At 37.0% G+C, this 22,226-nt stretch overlaps 1 protein-coding gene, 1 long non-coding RNA gene and 1 pseudogene across 2 annotated transcripts; 1 reads left to right on the plus strand and 2 right to left on the minus strand.

Annotated features, from left to right (window-relative positions):
- On the minus strand, positions 175 to 4,737 carry LOC109832274 (annotated as a pseudogene).
- LOC109821703 lies at positions 8,652 to 9,082 on the minus strand. Its single transcript, XR_002241981.1, has 3 exons — positions 9,006 to 9,082; positions 8,812 to 8,897; positions 8,652 to 8,711 (listed from the first exon to the last, which is right to left on the minus strand). It is a non-coding gene; the product is annotated as an uncharacterized LOC109821703 (long non-coding RNA).
- Positions 9,178 to 21,827, plus strand: LOC109832283. Its single transcript, XM_020399709.1, has 2 exons — positions 9,178 to 9,583; positions 18,919 to 21,827. Exons 1-2 carry the CDS (start codon positions 9,178 to 9,180, stop codon positions 21,825 to 21,827), a joined length of 3,315 nt encoding a protein of 1,104 aa, XP_020255298.1.

Consider the following 22,226-nt stretch of genomic DNA (forward strand, 5'->3'; position numbering starts at 1 on the left):
AGAAAATAGATGCAGAATACTCATAAACAGCATGGATGAGAAGAGAGGGGTACAAAGAGAGGAGCTGAGAATAAAAGCTAGAAAGATGAAAATAGGACTAAATATAGATTTCCATATCAAGTTATCACATGCTATAAATAATTCCAAATGAAACATCGAAACGTAAACTACACATTTGAGAGAATAATTTCATTGTATAAGAAAATTCTGTTCTTTTGCAAGAAAGTTATACACGTCTATACAACTTATAATACAAAATGGGAAATATGAAAAACACGTAAATTTCAATTTGGTCAACGAAATAATATGTGCATCTCATATCTATCTATCTCAGGACCTAACGAATAAACCTCACGGCATTAGGTGCTGCCTCAAGTTCTTCGTTCTCTTTTTGTTCTTCAGTTTTCTGAATGCCTGCGACTCAATCTGCCTAATCCTCTCCCTGCTCACTCCAATCGACTCCCCTATCTCCTGCAGTGTTTTCATCCTCCCATCTCCAAGACCAAACCTCCATTTGATCACTTGCTTCTCTCTTGGACTCAAACTATCGAGAACTTTATACAGATCTCGCTTCACTATTTGCTTTATGAGTATTTCCTCTGATGTCAATGCTTCAGGGTCTGCTATTACTTCCTGTGATATAAATGGATGTAGAAACAACAATTATAAACAGAAGAAAGATGGGGTAGAAATTGAATAGGATTTTTCTGGTTTATGGACAAACCGAAGGCTTTAGACTCTGATTGATACCGATCTTTTGGTCTAAAGATCTTGGAGCTTTAGGGGTCAGCATTACAGCGGTGAACCTTTTCATTGTTAATCCAGCGGCTTCTGCAATTTCTTCATTATCTGGGTACCTTCCATTTTCGCTGTAAAGTTGTTTTCTTGCCTCCCGAACTCGATACGTTGCCTCGACCATGTGAAACTATATTTGGTGAAGGACACGGGAAAAAATAGTATTAGGCAAGAAGTCAGATATAGTCCTGATTCAAATGACGTTCTGGAGGGGAAAATACTTTTAATTGACTAAATAGAGACTAAATAATACTAATGAAGGTTTATATTGAAGATTTAAACAGTTGAGATGATTAAACTAGAAGATTTTATTAGACTAACCCTTATAGGAAAGTGGTATGGGTGAATAAACATCATTCATAATGGAAAATTCAGGAAAACATTTAGCAGTTTCTACTGTATTTGATTTTGTCGTGTGTTCAATCAGTTATTTATGACATCCCAAGATAGCTGCAAACTATTTAGATCCTGTAAAGAATTGCAACCATTAAGCATTAATACAGTCTATCTATCATTCTACTGATTATTTAATCTCTCAACAAGTCAATATTTTCTCTTTCAAATTTAGGAAATCAAGGGAATGTGGTTGATTGAACATGAACAGATATGATATAACTGGATTCAAGAAAAAGACCCTGCCATACAAACAACATATAACCTAGAGCTGAAGATGCTAGTGTTCGAGAACATGAAATACTGCATATCAACAAATAGAATAGATACTAACACGCCACCAGGAATCACTGAGCATATAGAACCAAATGCGATAGCATTTCAGACAATTCCTATTCAAGGTGAAAATATCCAACCTCCCAGAAATTGTAGAAAAATTTTACACCAATGTGTAGGCTATTTATCAATATATCCTACTTCTTTTCGAACCAAACCATGAACTTTCAAATAATTATTGAGGTTATCTATCAAACAATCGATTGATCTAAACTGCGCGGACATTTAGCTGAAAACTTACTGAAGGAATCCTTCATGAAACAATCTTAAATTTCAGCACAATTTAGTAATATCACATAATACTTTCAGAAATGGGAATCTCACTGGTAGGCGAATAGTTCTAGATTGATCTGAAAGGGATCTACGAACTGCTTGCTTTATCCACCAATGAGCATAAGTTGAGAACTTAAACCCCTTTGAAGCGTCGAACTTTTCAGCACCCTTTACCAGACCCCTACACCCTTCCTGCATACAATTTTCATCATCAGGCTTGAGCTGGAAATACGCAATAAAATTATGATTTCATTTGTCAAGCACTAAATTGAAGTACCTGTACAAGATCCTGCAGGTTCATTCCTGCACCCTGAAAGTTTTTGGCAATAGAAATAACAAGGCGTATGTTGCTCTTGATCATCTTATCTTTACAATATTTTCCATAGTTTAAGCGCTTCCTCAGAGTTCTTGAATCAACTCCGGCAGCTGTTGCCCACTGAGCAAAGGTTGGGGGGCTACCATTTCTTTCTGAAAGCTCCTCTTGGAGTCTTTCTAGCTTTATTAGTTCCTATAAAGAATTCGAAAGAAATGGTAACAAATTAGGAACAACCACGGTAAATTAAGCAAGTCAGAATAAAATGGTTTTTTAAGAATATAAGATAAAATATAATTATCGTCTGCTTACAGTAATATTCCAATAAGCAACTAATGTCTGTTAAATATGATCGAAATTGAAATATTTGTTTGTTTATAAATATGTTCTTATAGTTGCTTTGTCCTTCTTTTAGCAATATCAATTAACCGAAAAAAAGAATTGTGACTGTTGTCCATAAGCCAACAAAACCATTGTGGACTTTCATTCATTTTGCTGACCAAATGAAACTGCAATCACCTCGAAGGTATTTATATAAAAAGAGCAATCACCTCGAAGGTATTTATATAAAAAGAATGACACTGTAACACTGTAGAAAACCTGAATCGACTAAGGATTAGATTGACTTTAAAATTTCAGTTGATTTAGGACTTTATCTTCTTTTAAGTTGCAGATAGATCCCCAGTAGTATCATTGTTTTAAACAAATTACAGGGTAATTTTATTTTTAAATGTGGATAAGTCAAGTCCCCCAAGCAAATTTTTTGTTACTCTTTTACACTCAGTAGGTTTATTTTATAAAAGAAAAATTCTCTTTCTCAGAGAATAAAAGAGTCTAAAATTTCGCTCAGGCAATCTATCTGCAAAACTTAAACTAGAGGGGTAGTCAGTTCAAAATAGTGATAGTACAGGGGTTCTATCTGCAATACACTCTAATTGTATTAATAGCTGTCCTCAGGTTAAATTTTACCGGTTTACGGTTGAAAATCAGCGTCAAATCAAATCTAGATTATACAAAGTACAAACCAAGAAATTTACTCAACTTTCTATTTTTTAATATCTTAAGCTTTGAAGTACTTGTAGTTGCCCTCAGATACCTCAAAGGATCTGAGTAATCAATCTCTTGCACAGTGGAGCGTTTTTTCTTGCTAGATGATCCAGACTTCACCAAGATAACACTACTAGCGGCCTTCACTGCTGCCTTGGCTCGTCTAGCTCTTCTCTCTATTTGTCTCCTCGATCTCACAGCTATACATTTAGAACCAAGAACTTGTTGTAAATCAACATCATTTTGAGTACCGTTGTCTTCTTCAAGTTCAATTTCGGGTGTAGAAGAATTATTCTCTGTTCCAAGAGATTCTAGTTCTTCTTGTCTCACCCTCTCTAATAGAATTTGGTCATGTTCAGGTTGAGTATTTTCTGATCTGCTGATGGATGGTTCTTTTCCTTTCATGAGAGCTGCATCCTTGGCAACTTCGAGTGCAGCTCTAGCAAGAGCAATTGCCTCTGCTGCTGCTGCTTCTATAGTGGCTTCTTCACTTGTTAGAAGTTCTTCGGTAGCCAAGGTTGCTTCAAAATCTGCCTGGACAATTGGAAAAGGAGAATAAATAAACAAAAGATCTGCAAACGCTCCTGATCTACGTAAATTCAATTTGAACAATTGCAGTAGGATGGCATTACAACATTTTCCACACGGAAGTTCCATTTGCACTGAAGAAGCGGATGATTGAAACATCATCCCTGTTCCATCTCCAGCATGGACTGATATTTTATAACTTCTGAACGCAAGATGATTTTAAGAACAAATGGTGTCTGCAACATTACCTAATTGAATTCACAACTAATAGGATATGATGCGCGGTAGTTTTCGGTTTCAAATTTAGAATGTCATGCTGTCAACAACATATATCACAAAGTACAGATTCAAACATTTTACATAATATCTACTTTACCTTGAAAGGCAAGCCAACGGCTCCCACATATCTTGATGCCCTGCCAGCAGCTAAAGAGTTTGAATATGATTCCACTGTCGGAATTTGCGTCTTCTCAAAATCAATGACCGCGGTCATCTGAGACGAACTGCACTCTATGCGAAAACTGAACAAGCCTCTAGCTTTCGCTGCACAACAAGGAAGGAAGCCCATCATCTAGAAATTCAACTAGAATCAAATGTATGCAAAAAAAAAAAAAAAATTCACCAATAACAATGTTAGAAAACCATCATGATGAAAACCCAGAAGGGGAAAAAAGAATTTTTTATTCGCAACTAATCTTTCTCAGGCATTCTAGCAGCAGCCTTATAGACAACTGGGATATTATAAATGCATTTTCTTAAACAATCTACAAATGGGTACCCCAAACAAACAATTAAACAAACATGTACGGTGCAAATTAGAAATGGGTGTTCGTCAACAGGCATCAAACCTTGAGGGGTTTGATGGAGAGATGGGCAGTTGAATGGAGGAACCAAGCTGGCCATCTTCTTCGCATTAAAATTCCCAGCAAAAAATCAACGAGGGTGTTTGATGTTGCTCTGCTCTCTTTTTTTCCCCCCCCACCTCCTCCTCCTCTATGATGCCGTTGTTGCTGTAGTGGCTACGTGTTGTTCATCTAGTTCACAGGAGGAGAGGGGAGGGGATAAGGAGATATATATTGAATTTTTTTTAAAAGCCCTAGTTTTTTTTTGTGTTTTTTTTGTTTTTGGACCGTTTGGTTTCCTCAGACCCGGTTCGCTCCTACTATATACCTTATAGTTTCCCTCATCTATGTGAATTTTGCTTCAGTTTTCTCATCTGGCACTCACACGCTAATTTTAAAACTTTTATTATATTTATTGAATTTACTATTAGATCTACCACAATTCTATTGTAGAATATAATTAGTATAGGTTTATAATAGAGTTACGACGTGTTTAATAGTAAATTCAACAAATTGCTAATGCTTTGGTTTAGTAGGGGGATCGACGAGAGATGGGAACAAGGAGTAGAGTGCTATGAAGTTGAAGGAAGGGCGACCCTAAGCTTCTTATTTGATTGTCAAAAAACAAATAAGAGTGTTATAGGAAGCCTATTTCCTATAACACATTCCTTTTTCTTGTTTGCTTCCAGTACCCTCCCATTGATTAATGTGACATATAATTAAGGAAGGGAAAATCATTTAAGGACCCAAAATATAGGACCAATGGAGGGGACATGTGAGGTGTCCCCTCCCTATTGCATAATAAGTTGGCATGACCAACTCATTATGCAATAGGGAGAGGACACCTCACCTGTCCCCTCCCTTGGTCCCATATTTTGGGTCCCCGTAGCAGCACTCTTAAGGAAGTATATTTCATAGTTTTTTTGTATGGGAATGAGAGGAAACTCTCTTAGATGGTTTCCTCTCCTCTATTTCCTTTTTTTTTTTTAGATTTTCAAGAAACCAACCAGACAAGCCGAAAGTTAAGGAAGTTACCTGACTTTTCCTTGTTTTTATGAGGATAGAAAAGAAAGGTGAGGTGTTGACTGTTGAGTTAGTTGAAACGCAATAGTACCTTTTTTTCCCGTCCAGAAATGTGTTTCGAATAACGCCCGAACTTTGGAAGGTATTGCACAAAACCCCTTTAAACTTTACATATTTCACATAGCCCCCCGAACTATTGGGTGCCTCACAAAACCCCCTTGGGCTTTTCCTTATGTAACCTAACCGCCCTATTTGAGATTCGGTAAAATGTCATTTGAGTAAAAAAAATTCAAACTTTGTCACTTATCATTTACACGCAATGTACCACTTCCCTTAGTTTTTTCTCTCAAGAATATTTACGAATTACATGCAGGGAGTCCAATGAGAAAAGCCTGAAGTTTGGGGCGAGGGTTGCGAGACGCCTCAAAGATCGGGGGGTTATGTGAGATAATCAGAGTTCAGGGGTTACGTGCAATACTCCGGGATGTTTTGTGAAATTTACTCCTCTATACTTATATATCTATTCCTTTATACAAAAGGGAGAATAAAAGAACCACTATTCATGCTACAGTAAATAATACAGTGAATTTACTGTAGTGGTAAAACTGTGGCTAACTACCAATCCCCAGCTATTGCACTGTAGCTAACAGCCTATCCCCAGCTTACAAAATTAATCAAACCAAGCTCATGTTCACCCATATATTTTTTTCAAAATTCCCCAGTTGACAAAATTCTCCAACTTACAAAATTAATGAAAGCAAGCCCATGAATTAATGACACCAAGCACATGTTCAAGCAACATCACCCAAATTTTACAACTTCAAAATCTATCAAACTTGAGCAGCAATCTCTCAATATTCTCCAGCTTACAAAATTAATCAAACCAAGCTCATGTTCACCCATATTTTTTTTTCAAAATTCCCCAGTTGACAAAATTCTCCAACTTACAAAATTAATGAAAGCAAGCCCCTGAATTAATGACACCAAGCTCATGTTCACGCAACATCACCCAAATTTTACAACTTGCAAAATCAATCCAACTTGGCAGCAATCTCTCAATATTCTTCAGCTTGCAAAATTAATCAAACCAAGCTCATGTTCACCCATATATTTTTTGTGGGCCCCACATATTCAATCAAACTTGAGTTGCCACGTCATTTTGTGGGCCCCACATATTCTGCTTACAAAATTACCCTGCTCACACCTCAAATACATTAACATGGATAAACCAAAAAAAGAAAAAAGAGGAGGGAGCGACAATATGTGAAAAAAAGTTAATCAAAGTTGATAAATACCTCTTCAAAACCTGGAGTTGCTACAGGTTTTTGAGGGTCCCACATATTCCTTTGTGTGCATCAAACTTGAGCGGCAATCTGGGAAAATTCTCCAGCTTACAAAAATTTTGAAAAAACCACCAAAATTTTGAATGCAAACTCTCTTCAAACAAGCTGTGAAAAAAGCGGCAATCTGAAAAAAAAGAGCCAAAACTGAAATTATAATTTATAATAAGTTGTCATGCCATAAAAGAGAAACAAGGAAATATATATATATACACTCTAAAATCTTTTCTTATTCCAACAATCTCAAAATAACCTCTTGCTTTGGGTGAGTTTTTTTACCCTTTCTCAATTTTCTTCAACATGTTCTTCAAATAGCAAGTTTTATGTGATCTTAGGTCACTATTATTTGATTATTTTTTGATTAAGTCAGTATTTCCCACATTTATGATTTATGACTCATTTCTGCCTATATACATCACATTTTTCATATCAAACTCACTTTTTAAAGCATTTATGATGACCCACTTCATCACAACATTAATTCATCATATTTATTTCATATTTCTTACCATTTACCCAAATAAAGATCATACATTAGTTTAACTAGCTTCTCAAGCAATGTATATTTTCCTCTTAGTTGCATGCTTAAATTTTATTTCAAGTACAGGACCTAAATTATGCTTTTTTGTTTCAATTATAGAAGTGGAAAACGCTTCTGGAATCAACTCTGAAGTCATACTGTAAGTATACTATGCTCCTTTCAGTATATTTGTCTTTACATTATTGGAGATCTTTGTTCCTTAATTCATGTATATATATTTCTAGCATATTAACTTATTGAATATTAATTTGACTCTGATATAACATGTACACAATTTATAGAGTATCATGATTCAAAGTAAGTTAGTTATAAACTGAAAATATTTTCAGTTTTCTATATCTTATTATTTCTATTTGTGGTATCAATCCACCAATTTAACACAACTTTTTGAGCATATGTGGAATGTATACTGCACATCTTTTGGAGCATAAATGGAGAATATAAGTATATATATGCAAGTGAACAAGGTAACTTACCACACATCTTTCTGAGCATATATGGAATGTATGCTACCATTTACCAGAAAATCTCTTTCGGAGAATATTTCAATTCGTACTTTCGGAGAAATCTCTTTCAGAGCATATATGGAGAATATAAGTAGCAGCTCAATGGATGTTAGTTCTTTCATATCACCTTCATCTCCGAAGCTCATTGACAGAATAACAGGTAACAGTCTTTATATAAACATATGCCCAATTTAATAGTTAATAGAAATCTACTGCAATAACCTTAAATTATTGAAATTATTACCTACAGAGTTGAATTCGTTGGAATCACAGATCATTGACTTCACCAATCAAAGTGAGAAAGTACTCCCTCTTTGTTGACGCACTACGACTTTGACAAACTTCTATTCCTTAACACTAACTACCCATCATCTGTTTTCAGCTCTTCGATCCTATAATAACAAAGAGAGACGAGTTAAGAGGAAAGTTATTCATAGAGATAATGGCACCTGTAGCACTACTTCCTTTGAGGATACATCCCCGGTTATTATCAAGCGTACAAGGATGGAACAAATATCATATGATTCATCATTCGACGATTCTCACGTGCAAATGGAAGATAATGTACAACCTGTTACAAACAATAACCAATCTAATTCGGTTATTCTTAGCAACAAAGGAAGGAGAAAAGGCAAACAAATAAATGAGAAAGGTATAACTTCCTTACATTATTTTCATGTCAAATAATTGTACCTGTTTCCTTGCCTCATATGTTGTTGACATTGATATTGTCATTTGTTGTATAACATTGCTATTTGTTGTGTACTTCTAGGTCTGTACAATGATATACACAATGTGGGATCACCAACTTTTATTTGCGAACATTGTGATGCGATGCTTTGGTATGAAGAAAGAGCTGAGAAATCAAAGAGACCTGAAAATCCAGCTTTCTCATTATGCTGTCGAAAAGGCTCTGTCAAATTTCCTCTCCTCACGCATCCTCCCACCTTTCTCTGGAATCTGTTAACCGGTCAGGATAGCAGAAGCAATAAATTTAAAGAAAATATCAGAAGTTATAACTCAATCTTTGCATTTACTTCCTCAGGCGGGACAATTGACAATACATACAATAATGGAGGTGGGCCTTATTGTTTCCGTCTAAATGGACAAAACCATCACAGAATTGGTTCTTTGAGACCAGTCCCTGGAAAACGCTTCATTTGGTTTGCAGCAGCGTCAGACTGAGGCACATACATTACTCTTATCGGGGAAACTATTACAAACTTACATTGTGGATCTCATGACCTGCATTGAGGAGGAAAGACTTCATTGGGTTAAAGTTAATCAGTCAAAGATCCGTGCGGAGTTATACTGTGGTATCAAGGATGCACTACATAGAGGAGATACTGAAGGTGCACAAGTAGGTAAGAGAATTGTTCTACCTTCATCTTTCACTGGCGGACCACGTTATATGACCCAAAATTACCAAGATACAATAGCTCTTTGTCGTGTTATGGGAAACCCTGATCTTTTCATCACGGTAACATCAAATCCAAAGTGGAATGAAATTCTTGAATTTCTCAGAAATAATGGCGGACAAAGACCCGATGAAAGACCAGATATCGTCGCAAGAGTGTTCAAGATCAAACTAGATTCATTGATGGAGGATCTTCAAAAGAATAATCATTTTGGAAAGTGTATAGCAGGTATGATTTAATTTATCATATTTACATCTCTGAGCATTCATATATAGATGTAATCACTTTTTTCAGTGATCATCCAATAGTTTAATGAGCTTCTCAAACAAAGTGTACTTTCCTCTTGGTTACATGCTTAAATTTACTTTTAAGTACCAGAGGTAAAGCTTACACCATTTGTAAGTAATAATTTTTATAATATGAGAAAAAAGAATTCATTTGTAACGTTTGAAGTTTTAATGAAATCAATGATGAAGGCAACTTTTGACGAAAACAATCTTCACTTTTTGGTTTATGAAATAAATTCTTCGACTAAAAAAAGGCAAGTCAGGTACCTGATCATGAACCAATTTTATTAATCATTTTGGAAAGTGTATAGCAAGCCCAATTTAATTTATCATATTTACATCTCCAATCATTCAGATATAGATGTAATCATATTTTAATGAAATAAATCCACCAGAATATCACTGTAATAAAAGCATATAAGCTCCTAGACACATGTTTAAATTTTTTGGAAGATAAAGATGCACAAAAAATATATAACAGGTCACACACAATGTATATGGATAAGTAACAAAACGCCAAGCGATTCTGGTATGATTTAATTAGTCTAATAGAAGAAAGTATTACTAATTATGATAGCAAGCAAAGTGAATATTGAATGTTCTTATCCACAATCCAAAATTGTGATCATGATGCTGTACAAGTATATTGTTGATACGAAAGGAATCAATTCAATGGCAGATGGGGCTGTAAAGGGATCAGATTCAGTTCAGATCTATGCAAGACTTGAATATGAATCCGTGTAAAACGAATATCTTAGCCGAATCCGATCCTAACCTGGCTCATTCTGGCTCAGTTTGGCTCAATCTGGCTCAACCTGGTCCAATCTGGCTAGGTCTGGTTCAGTCTGGTCTGGTCTGGTTCAGCCAGATCTGGTTCAAGGCTATAAAAGAGGTTCCTTTTTTTTTTTCTTTTTCTTTTTCTTCCTCTCTTTCTAGGGCCGGCCACCCCCTCCCTCTCTTCTCTTGATTTCTCTTCCCTCGAGCATCCATTCTCTTTCAAACCTTGATATTTGTCTTAGATCTGGCTTTCCTTTGAATCTTGGACTGAGGAATCTCCCAAAATCTCCAAATAAAAAGTTTCTCTCAGGCCCCTCGAGCGTGTGGTTCAAGTTTCCTTAAAGGTCTCGCCTTTATTGGATTTTGGGCTTTTCTTCAGGTAAATCCTCCGCAATCTTGATCTATTTCATGTTTGATCTAGTGTATGGAGTCGCGGGATCGCATATAAGGGTTGAGGGTGTGATTTGATGCCTCAAACTTGCCTTTTTTGGGGGTAAAAATGGGATTTTTCCTTTTCTAGATCTGATCCTTCAATTTACCTTGCAGGTTTCTATGTCCCGTATGGCGAGGGGTCAATCCTCTACCGCGCCGAATGATGGCGCGCCTCCCTCTTACGCTGGTGAGCTACTTTTTCTGGAAATTTACAAATTGGTCCATTTTTTCTTGGAAATTTGCAAATTGGTCCTTTTAACCCCACGTTGTTCTCCTTGGTGAGGCAATCGGGAAGAGCCTTGATTCTCCTTGGTGAGGATCGACGCTTTGAAGATAGAAATTTTACAAATTAACCCTCTTTTTTCTGAAAATTTGCAAATTGGTCCTTTTAACCCCACGTTGTTCTCCTTGGTGAGGCAATCGGGAAGAGCCTTGATTCTCCTTGGTGAGGATCGACGCTTCAAAGATATGTTTTGCTTGGTCAAAACACTATCTCATAATAAATAAAGGGGGCGTTTTGTCGCTGCGTTGTGCCTTATAAGGCAGGGATATATTGTCGATATACCCTATCTTATGAAGGCGCAACGTGGCCAAAACGTCACACCCTTTATAAGGCAATGACTCTATCTTACCCCTTCGTAAGATGAGTTCAATTTCCTTTTATAACTGGAATTAACAAACGTTTAATTGCTTGTTCTCAGTTGAATACCCTTCTGGAGCGTTCTCATCTCACGCAGTATACGGGCGTCGTGGCGAGTATTATTCGACCTCCGACGATGTTTCCCCTATCCCGGTCACTCCTCAGTTCGTCTTGGGCACATCGACTGAGGTTGCTCAGGCGGTGAAGGAAGGTGGGCACCGAGCTCTTCGACAGTTGATTACCGATGCACCTCTTGTGAAGGACGCCAGTTCTATTCAGCCTCTTCGGAAGAGTGATTTCTTATTTGGCGACTCTGTCGAAGACCCGGATGCCGTGTTTATTGAGGCTGAGCAGTGGCTTCATAAAACTGGCAGTGGCTTCATATACTTGCCGAAGATTCCTCGGCATCGTTCATTGACTGAGCTCAGGCGTCAGGCCGTGACACGGGAGATGTCGTGGCGCTTGACGGAGGAGCATGAGAGCGTCCATTGCGGCTACATCACTCATCAGGCGTTTCCTGGCTCGAGCAGAAGTCACATCACCGGATTGCGTCCCGGAGTACTGGGGCTGGATGCACCACCACGTAACGAGTTCCTCGCCACCGCTTCTACCTTGAGGAATCGCCTCGCTGCTCTAGGACGGGAGATGCCTGCGACGCGTCACAGGATTTATGGTTGGGTCCATTCTTTGGACAAGTTTTGGTGGACCCGTATGACGACGTATGTCTTGAGCCGATGGGGCGAGGAGTTGCACGCTTGTGGTTTATATGCAGCCGTTCGTGCCACCATGTATGGCTTGCCTGTCAGCGCAAGGCATTTCTGTGCTTTGTTCGAGCTTTATAATTCAGATTCGAACACTTTTCTGACCCGGCAAGGGGAATTGGGCTTGGCTCTTCACGAGATGCACAGGATTTCTGGCTTACCCATGGGACAGATGTTGTATCAGGAATACTTTCCCTCCAACCATGAATTAAGTCTGCTGAAGGATCGTATGCCCGATCGCTACGAGACTCTATGGGATCTCACTTGTCACTATCATATAGCTTTGGCGCAGTCTGAGCCTTTAGCAAAGAGGACTAAGACATTCGTGAGTCTGAAGCAGTTTGCCAATTATTTGTTCAAGAATCTGGAGAGTAATTCTGGCGAGGCTATTTGTGAGTTGGCCCCACTTACTCCCTCAGGGGTGAACATTCTGATGAAGAAGATTGACGCTCATTCTTATACCACTAGCAGTTCTGAGGGTGGTTTTCCTGCAGGGACCAAGTTCAAATCATTCTTGTGGCATGCTACCGCACCGATTCGACCCATGACCCTTCTTGCCGGTTTCCTCGCTATTTGGTTAAAGAAATGCGTGGTCTCATATCAGTCTTGTGACGCTCTGCCCTTGGAAGTACTCTATCCAGCAGTTCAGCTTGCCTACAAGAAAGAACTCTCACTTCTTCCGGTGATGGTGGCTAACATTCACCGAGGACTTCGACAGCTTTCTGGTGCCTTTACACGGAAGGAAAAGGAATCGCCGACTCAGATTCCCACCCTTAAGACAGAGCTCCCGTACACTTACTTGATGGCTTGGTTTGTCCTTCACCGTCCCGATATGATGTCGGTACCGAGCGCCACAGATCATTCCGTTCCTTTACTACAATTGCTTGAGAACGGCAAGTGGGAGGGGCGCGGATTTTCTGACGTCAGGCAGCAGCTGCAGGTCCATAAGTGTTGGACATTTTCCACTTGCTTTCCGCAGTTCTCCGGCCGATACGACGATAGTTTGACAGATGAGGAGAGGCCGAGAGAGTATCGAACTCACTTGGACATCGGGTGTTTTAACTGGCTGGTAAACATTAGGCCAGGTTATTTGACTTTTCGGGTGAGGGATCAGTGCTTCATAGAGCCATATCTACCCTGTCGATTCGCTCGTCAGTTTGGCTACGATCAGCTTTACATCGGGAATCCTCGTCAGCAGCTTCGGACCCACGGTGGTTTGATAGATGGTCTCCGTGCGTGGTTGTGGACCGTGACTGGCTGTACTGGTGCTAAATTCAGTCTCCCGAGTGCTGATCGGCAGTTGAACCTCACCTTCTTAAGCTGCAAGTGGTTGTTAGCAGCCAACAGGGTTCATCTCTACCAACAAACAAGAGATTAGGAGATAGAATATAAAATTCTTCCTCTCCGATTTTGGGTTTATCTCTACCAACAAACAAGAGACCAGGAGATAGAATATAAAATTCTTCCTCTCCGATTCCGGGTTCATCTCTACCAACAAACAAGAGACTAGGAGATAGAATATAAAATTCTTCATCTTCGATGCTGGGTTCATCTCTACCAACAAACAAGAGACCAGGAGATAGAATATAAAATTCTTCCTCTCCATCATCGGGTTCATCTCTACCAACAAAAAAGAGACCATATTACTCCAATGGGTACACGAGTCTAAACTGTATTCCTCCCCTTAATAGGAAGTTTCTGGAGAATATTACTCAAAATATTCTTAAGAATAACCTGGCTACCTCCCAACGGGTATATGAGGTTAAACTATTTCCCGAATACTCCAATAGGTACACGAGTCTAAACTGTTTCCTTACCCTCAACAGGAAGTTTTTGGAGAATATCACTTAAAATATTCTTAAGAATAACCTGGCTACCTCCCAACGGGTATATGAGGTTAAACAATTTCCCGAATACTCCAATAGGTACACGAGTCTAAACTGTTTCCTTACCCTCAACAGGAAGTTTTTTGGAGAATATCACTTAAAATATTCTTAAGAATAACCTGGCTACCTCCCAATGGGTATACGAGGTTAAACCATTTCCTGAGAACTCCAAAAATACATGAGTATAAACTGTGTTCCTATGAAGACTGATACGATGATTAACAATGCGGTATCAATTTGATGATAAAAGCTGAATTCACAAGTACAAACTCCAGCTTCAATTCAAGATCTCGACAACGGTCAAGCGATGAACGCCATGCCGAAAGAATCTTAGCTATTCTACAAAGCACCGAATAGACTGAGAGACAAAGAGATCAAGTGTTGAAGCCATCATAAGTAAGACCTATCTTATCCAAAGCATCCCAGAACTCCTCTATAAAAGATTGAGTCTGGAATACTTTGGAGGGGGTATTTGTAGGCGTCAAAAAATGCTGAGAGATATCCGAATACAGCTCAAAAAGGCATAAGAATACAAGTATGGGCTGTCTCGCACGCGAGACAGACTTGACTGTCTCGCCGTGCGAGACAGTCTTTACTGTCTCGCTGGCGAGACAGACTTTTACTGTCTCGCCCGCGGGAGACAGTCTTTACTGTCTCGCCCACGCGAGACAGTCTTTACTGTCTCGCCGTGCGAGATAGAATTTACTGTCTCGCGCGTGAGACAGCTTTCAGATGGTCAAAACCGCCTTTGTAACTTCCCTACACGTGGCCACTAACTGTTCAAGAACGTGGGAAACGTCGTGGGCGAGAATCACGTGGATAACTGCCAAAATAACGGAGTTTGAAACGTGGGAAGGCAGTTAAAACGAAAACTACCTGACGGTTACTATTTCCGAGACAACATTTACTGTCTCGCGGGCCGAGACAGCAAACACTGTCTCACCCGCCGAGACAGTAAACACTGTCTCGCGGCCTTAACTTGTTGTTTTGTCGTGTTTTTTTAGTTCCAGACCCCTGAGGCTATAAATACCCCCCTAGGGTCACTTCTGACGAGGATCGAATAATATATATATATATATATATTTATTTTAACATTAGTTCATTTTGGTTGAACAATAATACATATGCAGTCATACTAATAATTTGATATTCAACTTTATAGGTCACTGACTGTCAAGGGAATATCAAACATACTGAAATGTCAAGGAACTAGATTGGCGTTATGTTGCATGTCGAGATTGTGCAAAGTAAAAAAAATTACCCATCAACTTCAGAAAAAGTATGGTGCAAATCATGTAATATGGAAGTAGTGGCTCAAATCAAGTACACATTCATATGCATCTTTCATAGTCATAATTACAAAGCACGTGTAATATTATTTTCAATCTTTACCAAGTATATAATTACATAAATCAGGTGCAAAGCTATAAAGGGAAATATTGTTCAACGGTTACTATGTTACTACTCTTCAACGAAGAAGTTGATAATCTGAACACTGCTTTGATAGACAAAAATCACTAAAAAGATAGTTAAAAATTATGAACTAAAAAGGTATCTAATAAGAGTATTTACAAGGTTTATGCAAATGGAACATAGCTTTTCTCTGATTTTATCCTCGGTATAAATATTGGAAAGAAAGTTAAACTTCAAGTAGCATCGATAAAATATAGTTATGCGAAGGGTAATGAGGGATTTACAATCTCCATAATCATTGACATATTTCACGACAATAAGTAAAATAAATACAATGACACAAGCTAGGAAATTATTATATTTTCAAAGTATTTTAGAATTATTAATAAATATTAACAACTCCAACGATTTGATTACTTATTTGGCTATATGTTCAGTATTGATGAAGCAAGAGTTCAAAAATTACTACAAAGGTCAGAAGGTTACACAATACATTAAAGAACTTTTTTGTGAAACATAACATTTGAATTAATAAATTATGAACCATCTATACTACTGATAATAAATTTTTCATCATACATGTACGAATACTCACAGTGAGAACAACTTATGAGGGCTTCGGAAGAAACAATTTATGATGTTGTATATTTCGAAGCTCTACGAACTTCACAAGTAATACAAATCTATCAATTTATTCAAATTATAAAGATATTGTTGCTGACTACATGATAAAATAAGCTCTTTCAATTATAAAAGCTACATGATAAAACCAGCTCTTTCAACTATGTATGTCAATTATATAAGCTACAAAATAACACCAATTCCTACTAAACTTAGAGCTAAACAAGCTCGAATTCATCACCAAAATCTATGAGGACTTACTAGGGCTCAGGATAAAAATAGATTGGTCATAAAAGATTGCCTCTCTCATAAAACTATGATGGTGCAATGTAGGCTGCTATTATGAGGGATTACATCACCCAAACATTGTAATCTCAATGTAGGTTGCAATCAACATAGAATTGCCTCGCCTAAACATTACATAATTAATTAAAATAGGATGCATTCTCAGTTTGTTATCATCATCACTGCCCATCTAAAAAAACATATACCAAAAGAACACATACCAGAATTGAGTACCAAAGAAAGCCATCTGTCAATTGTCATTAACTTCAAACTGACCATTATATACCACAATAAGCCAACAACCAATACCTCAATGTAAGCACAAAAAGCCAACAATAAAAATTAGCAACAAGAATCAATAAAGCCTTTTATTTTGTAGTTATAACTGATATTTTCCTTTCCTCAAAACATCAAAAAAATTAAGAATGTACATCCAAACTATTCATGCTACCCGGTCACGCTAAATGGTGGATGCACTAGAACAAATAAACTTAATGATAATAGAATAAGTTTTTTTTATCATTTGAATTCATCATTGTATACTAAAATGCATATGTATTGGTTTCTTGACAGCGGTATATACAAAGTAATTAAAATTAACTATGTCCCAAGATTATGACAATGAAACAACACAAAGTAATTAAAATACACTAATTAAAAACTTACCAGCGTTGATCACTTAAAGGTGATTTTATACTCAAAATATATTCAACCTGATCAAGCTTTCATTTTAACTTATGCATGCAATTCTTTCCTTGCGATAATTTTCTTGCAAAGTTCGCACCTCTTATAGCCATTTTTGCAGCAGTTAAGAAGAAAGATCTATACTGCCTCAAATTTACACAAGCAGTTCCTTGCCTTTAGAGTATGAAGAAAAAACCACAAAAGAGAGTTAGTTAAAACTTCAAATTGGACTAACAACACTCATCTTAAACAAGCAATTTAAATGAGCAACTTATAGGCAATATATATATCCCAATATTATTTACTGATTTCAACAAATTACTGCATCCATAGTCAATAGGATTTTAAGAGGGAAAACATCAACTTATAACATTAAACTCATAAACTTCAAGAGAAAATAGAGTGCTTAAAACATAACTTTTGTGAAACATAACATTTGAATTAATAAATTATGAACCATCTATACTACTGATAATAAATTTTTTATCATACATGTATGAATACTCACAGTGAGAACAACTTATGAAGGCTTCGGAAGAAACAATTTATGATGTTGTATATTTCGAAGCTGTACGAACCACTATTCATCCTACAGTAAATAATACAGTGTATTTACTGTAGTGGTAAAACTGTGGCTAACTACCAATCCCCAGCTATTGCACTGTAGCTAACAGCCTATCCCCAGCTTACAAAATTAATCAAACCAAGCTCATGTTCACCCATATATTTTTTTCAAAATTCCCCAGTTGAATCAAACCAAGCTCATGTTCACCCATATATTTTTTTCAAAATTCCCCAGTTGACAAAATTCTCCAACTTGCAAAGCCCATGAATTAATGACACCAAGCACATGTTCAAGCAACATCACCCAAATTTTACAACTTCAAAATCTATCAAACTTGAGCAGCAATCTCTCAATATTCTCCAGCTTACAAAATTAATCAAACCAAGCTCATGTTCACCCATATATTTTTTTCAAAATTCCCCAGTTGACAAAATTCTCCAACTTACAAAATTAATGAAAGCAAGCCCCTGAATTAATGACACCAAGCTCATGTTCACCCATACATTTTTTGTGGGCCCCACATATTCAATCAAACTTGAGTTGCCACGTCATTTTGTGGGCCCCACATATTCTGCTTACAAAATTACCCTGCTCACACCTCAAATACATTAACATGGATAAAGCAATGTAGGCTGCTATTATGAGGGATTACATCACCCAAACATTGTAATATCAATGTAGGTTGCAATCCACACAGAATTGCCTCGCCTAAACATTACATAATTAATTAAAATAGGATGCATTCTCAGTTTGTTATCATCATCACTGCCCATCTAAAAAAACATATATCAAAAGAACACATACCAGAATTGAGTACCAAAGAAAGCCATCTGTCATTAAATTCAAACTGACCATTATATACCACAATAAGCCAACAACCAATACCTCAATGTAAGCACAAAAAGCCAACAATAAAAATTAGCAACAAGAATCAATAAAGCAAAAACCCAAAATCTAACGAAAGGGAACATCATGCAGAAATTATACCTGTAATTATTCATCAATAAAGCAAAAACCTGTAATTATACCTGTAATTAGCAACAAGAATCAATAAAGCAAAAACTTTGACATTAAGAAGGAATATAGACATAAACTTTGTACACATGCAATTAGATTCAAAATTGTTGTTAGGCAAATTAAGTTCTAAATTATGTATATATTATTTAATTTGTCATTTTATACTAAAATGCATATGTATTTGTTTTTTGACAGCGGTATATACAATAGAATTTCAGAAACGAGGACTACCACATGCACATATTTTGATTTGGCTACATCCTGCTCATAGATATCCAACACCAGCAAAGATTGATGAAATCATTGTCGCTGAAATACCAGACAGAACAAAGGATCCAGTTGGATATGATGCTGTATCAAAATATATGATGCATGGACCATGTGGACAAGTTGCACCAAGATCTCCATGTATGAAAAACCTGAAGTGCACAAAACATTTCCCCAAGAAATATATCAATCAGACCTGCATTGATGATGCTGGGTTTCCTATATATCGTAGGAGATGTGATGAAAATATTTGGGTTGAAAAAGGAGGAATTAAGCTTGACAATAGCTATGTGGTACCTTACAATCGAAACTTAGTTGTTAAGTATCAAGCCCACATAAATGTTGAATGGTGCAATAGAGGTAGATCTATCAAATACCTCTTCAAATATATCACTAAGGGACCCGATTATGTCTCAGCATCTCTTCAACATACAAGCAATAATGCAGCATCTTCTTCCAATGCGAAAGAAAGACTTGATGAAGTACAATACTATCTTGATTGTAGATATATATCTGCTCCTAAATCAATATGGAGGATTTATGGCTTTGATATCCACTATCAAACCCCCCCTGTTGAAAGGCTTCCGTTTCATTTAGTTGAACAGGAGCCAATAGTTTTCAAAGACATTGATAATCTACAAGATATTGTGAATGACGTTCAGTCCAAACAAACCAAATTTAAGGGATGGATGGAAGCAAATAAATGTTATCCTGAGGCAAGAGATCTTACATATGCAGAATTTCCGGCAAAATTTGTGTGGAAGGAAAAGGAGAAATGTTGGAAACCTAGAAAGAAAGGACAAAGCGTCGGACGGATAGTTTATGCACATCCATCATGTGGAGAAAGGTTTTATCTTCGCTTATTACTGAATGTGGTCAAAGGACCAACGTCATTTGACGATATACGAGAGTTTAACGGAACAGTTTATCAAACCTACAAGGAGACCTGTGCAGCAATGAGATTATTAGATGATGATAATGAATGGCAACATGCTATAGATGAAGCATCATATTCATCTTCAGGGCGTCAAATGAGACAGTTATTTGCGCAAATACTAATCTTTGGTGAAGTGGTAGATCCTAAAAAACTGTGGAATGACAATTGGAAGTGTCTTACTGAAGGGTTTATTGAGATGCAAAGAAAACTGCTCAATATGCCAACTTTAGATATGACTGATACTCAGCTTCAGAACCATGCTCTTTTAGAAATTCAAGACCTCTTGCTACAAAATGGTCAGTCCCTACTAAACTTCAGTGGAATGCCCACACCAGATCCCCAACTTTTAAAGCAAAGCAATGATAAACTTATAAGTCAGGAGTTAAACTTCAATAGGGAGGAATTAAGAAAGGAACATGAGATATATTTTCAAGGATTGAACACTCAACAGCGAGATGTATATAATGCTGTTATTGACTCTGTATACAGCAAAAGTGGGGGACTATACTTTTTGTATGGTCATGGAGGGACTGGTAAAACTTATGTGTGGAAATCAATTTGCACAAAACTTCGTTCGGAAGGAAAAATAGTCCTTCCAGTAGCATCCTCTGGAATAGCATCGATACTACTACCCCATGGTAGAACTGCTCATTCTCGGTTTAAAATACCAATCATATTGAATGAACATTCAATGTGTGGGATTAAACAAGGAACTCCAGAGGCAAATCTCATTAAACAGACAGATCTAATTATATGGGATGAAGCTCCAATGATGCACATATTTGCATTTGAAACAGTTGACAGAACGCTAAGAGATATTATGGGAAAAGATAATCCAATGTTGGCAGAGAAACCTTTCGGTGGCATAACAGTGGTTCTTGGAGGTGATTTTAGACAAATTCTACCTGTTGTACCAAGGGGCTCAAAACATGATATTATACATGCTACTCTCAATAGATCTAAGTTATGGAATTATTTTAAAATTTTTAAATTGACGCAGAATATGAAGATCCAACAGCAATCATCCGATCAGCTAGGAATGAATGCGTTTGAATTCAGTGAATGGGTACTTGAAGTTGGTAATGGGACATTATCTTTCAACGATTGTGAGAAAGAAGAGTCTAAAATTGCAATTCCACGACAACTTCTACTACAACCAACAAGAGATGCAATAGAAGATATAATTGCATCAACATATCCAGATATTCAACGGAATTGCTATAATCAAAGTTATTTGGAAGAAAGAGCAATACTAACTCCAAGAAATGAGATAGTTGACATCATAAACAATTGTGTACTGGATAAAATAGAAGGAGAATTCACAACATACCTCAGTTCAGATTCTATTTGCCAAACATCTCCAAATCTGCAATTAAATCAATCACTATATCCGACGGAGTTTCTTAATTCTTTGACATTTCCTTCCATGCCAAATCATGAGATAAAACTGAAAGTAGGAACTCCAATCATGCTCCTGCATAATCTAAGACCTACTGAAGGACTCTGTAATGGCACAAGATTAGTTGTTACTCAGTTATTAAAATGGGTCATCGAGGCTAGAATCATCAGTGGTAGCCACATAGGTTCAAAGCATTTTCTTTCAAGAGCTGTCAATACAAACACTAATTCTCAGTGGAATTTTCATATGAAACGAAGACAGTTACCAATTAAAACATGTTTTGCTATGACTATTAACAAAAGTCAGGGACAGACATTGAATTATGTGGGTTTGTACCTTCCAAGACCATGTTTTACGCATGGACAGTTATATGTCGCAGTGTCAAGAGTGACGACCCCTCAAGGTCTTAAAATTCTTATTGTTGATAATGACGATAATGTGGCTTATGATGGAGTTACAGTGAATGTAGTTTATCATGAAATTTTCAACAACTTGAATTAAGGTATTATAGGGATCAAACACAATGTAACTTGCATGTCATTATTATATTATAACAATAGTTTTAACTAGATTGAGCGTTAAATAGTGATATGGTATGAAGTATACATATAATACAAATAAACTGAACTTATTGAACCTTGGGTCCAATTATGCATTGTAATTTGTGTTCTATTATAAAACATTGCATACAGTTTAATGCTTTATATGTAAATTATATGATCTATCATACTTATTAATTGGTTACAGGTCTGCACAGCTTAAGATGGAAGTTGGAGTATACATAGCAATCAAGGATCTTAACATAAAATCAAAAGAGGTTACTATTAAGGCCCGTGTAACAAACATATGGGAGAATATTAACATCAAAACAAAAGAACATTATGGACTGTATATCATCCT

Source organism: Asparagus officinalis, chromosome 1 (assembly GCF_001876935.1).
Source record: "Asparagus officinalis chromosome 1, Aspof.V1, whole genome shotgun sequence".
Lineage (NCBI taxonomy): Eukaryota > Viridiplantae > Streptophyta > Magnoliopsida > Asparagales > Asparagaceae > Asparagus > Asparagus officinalis.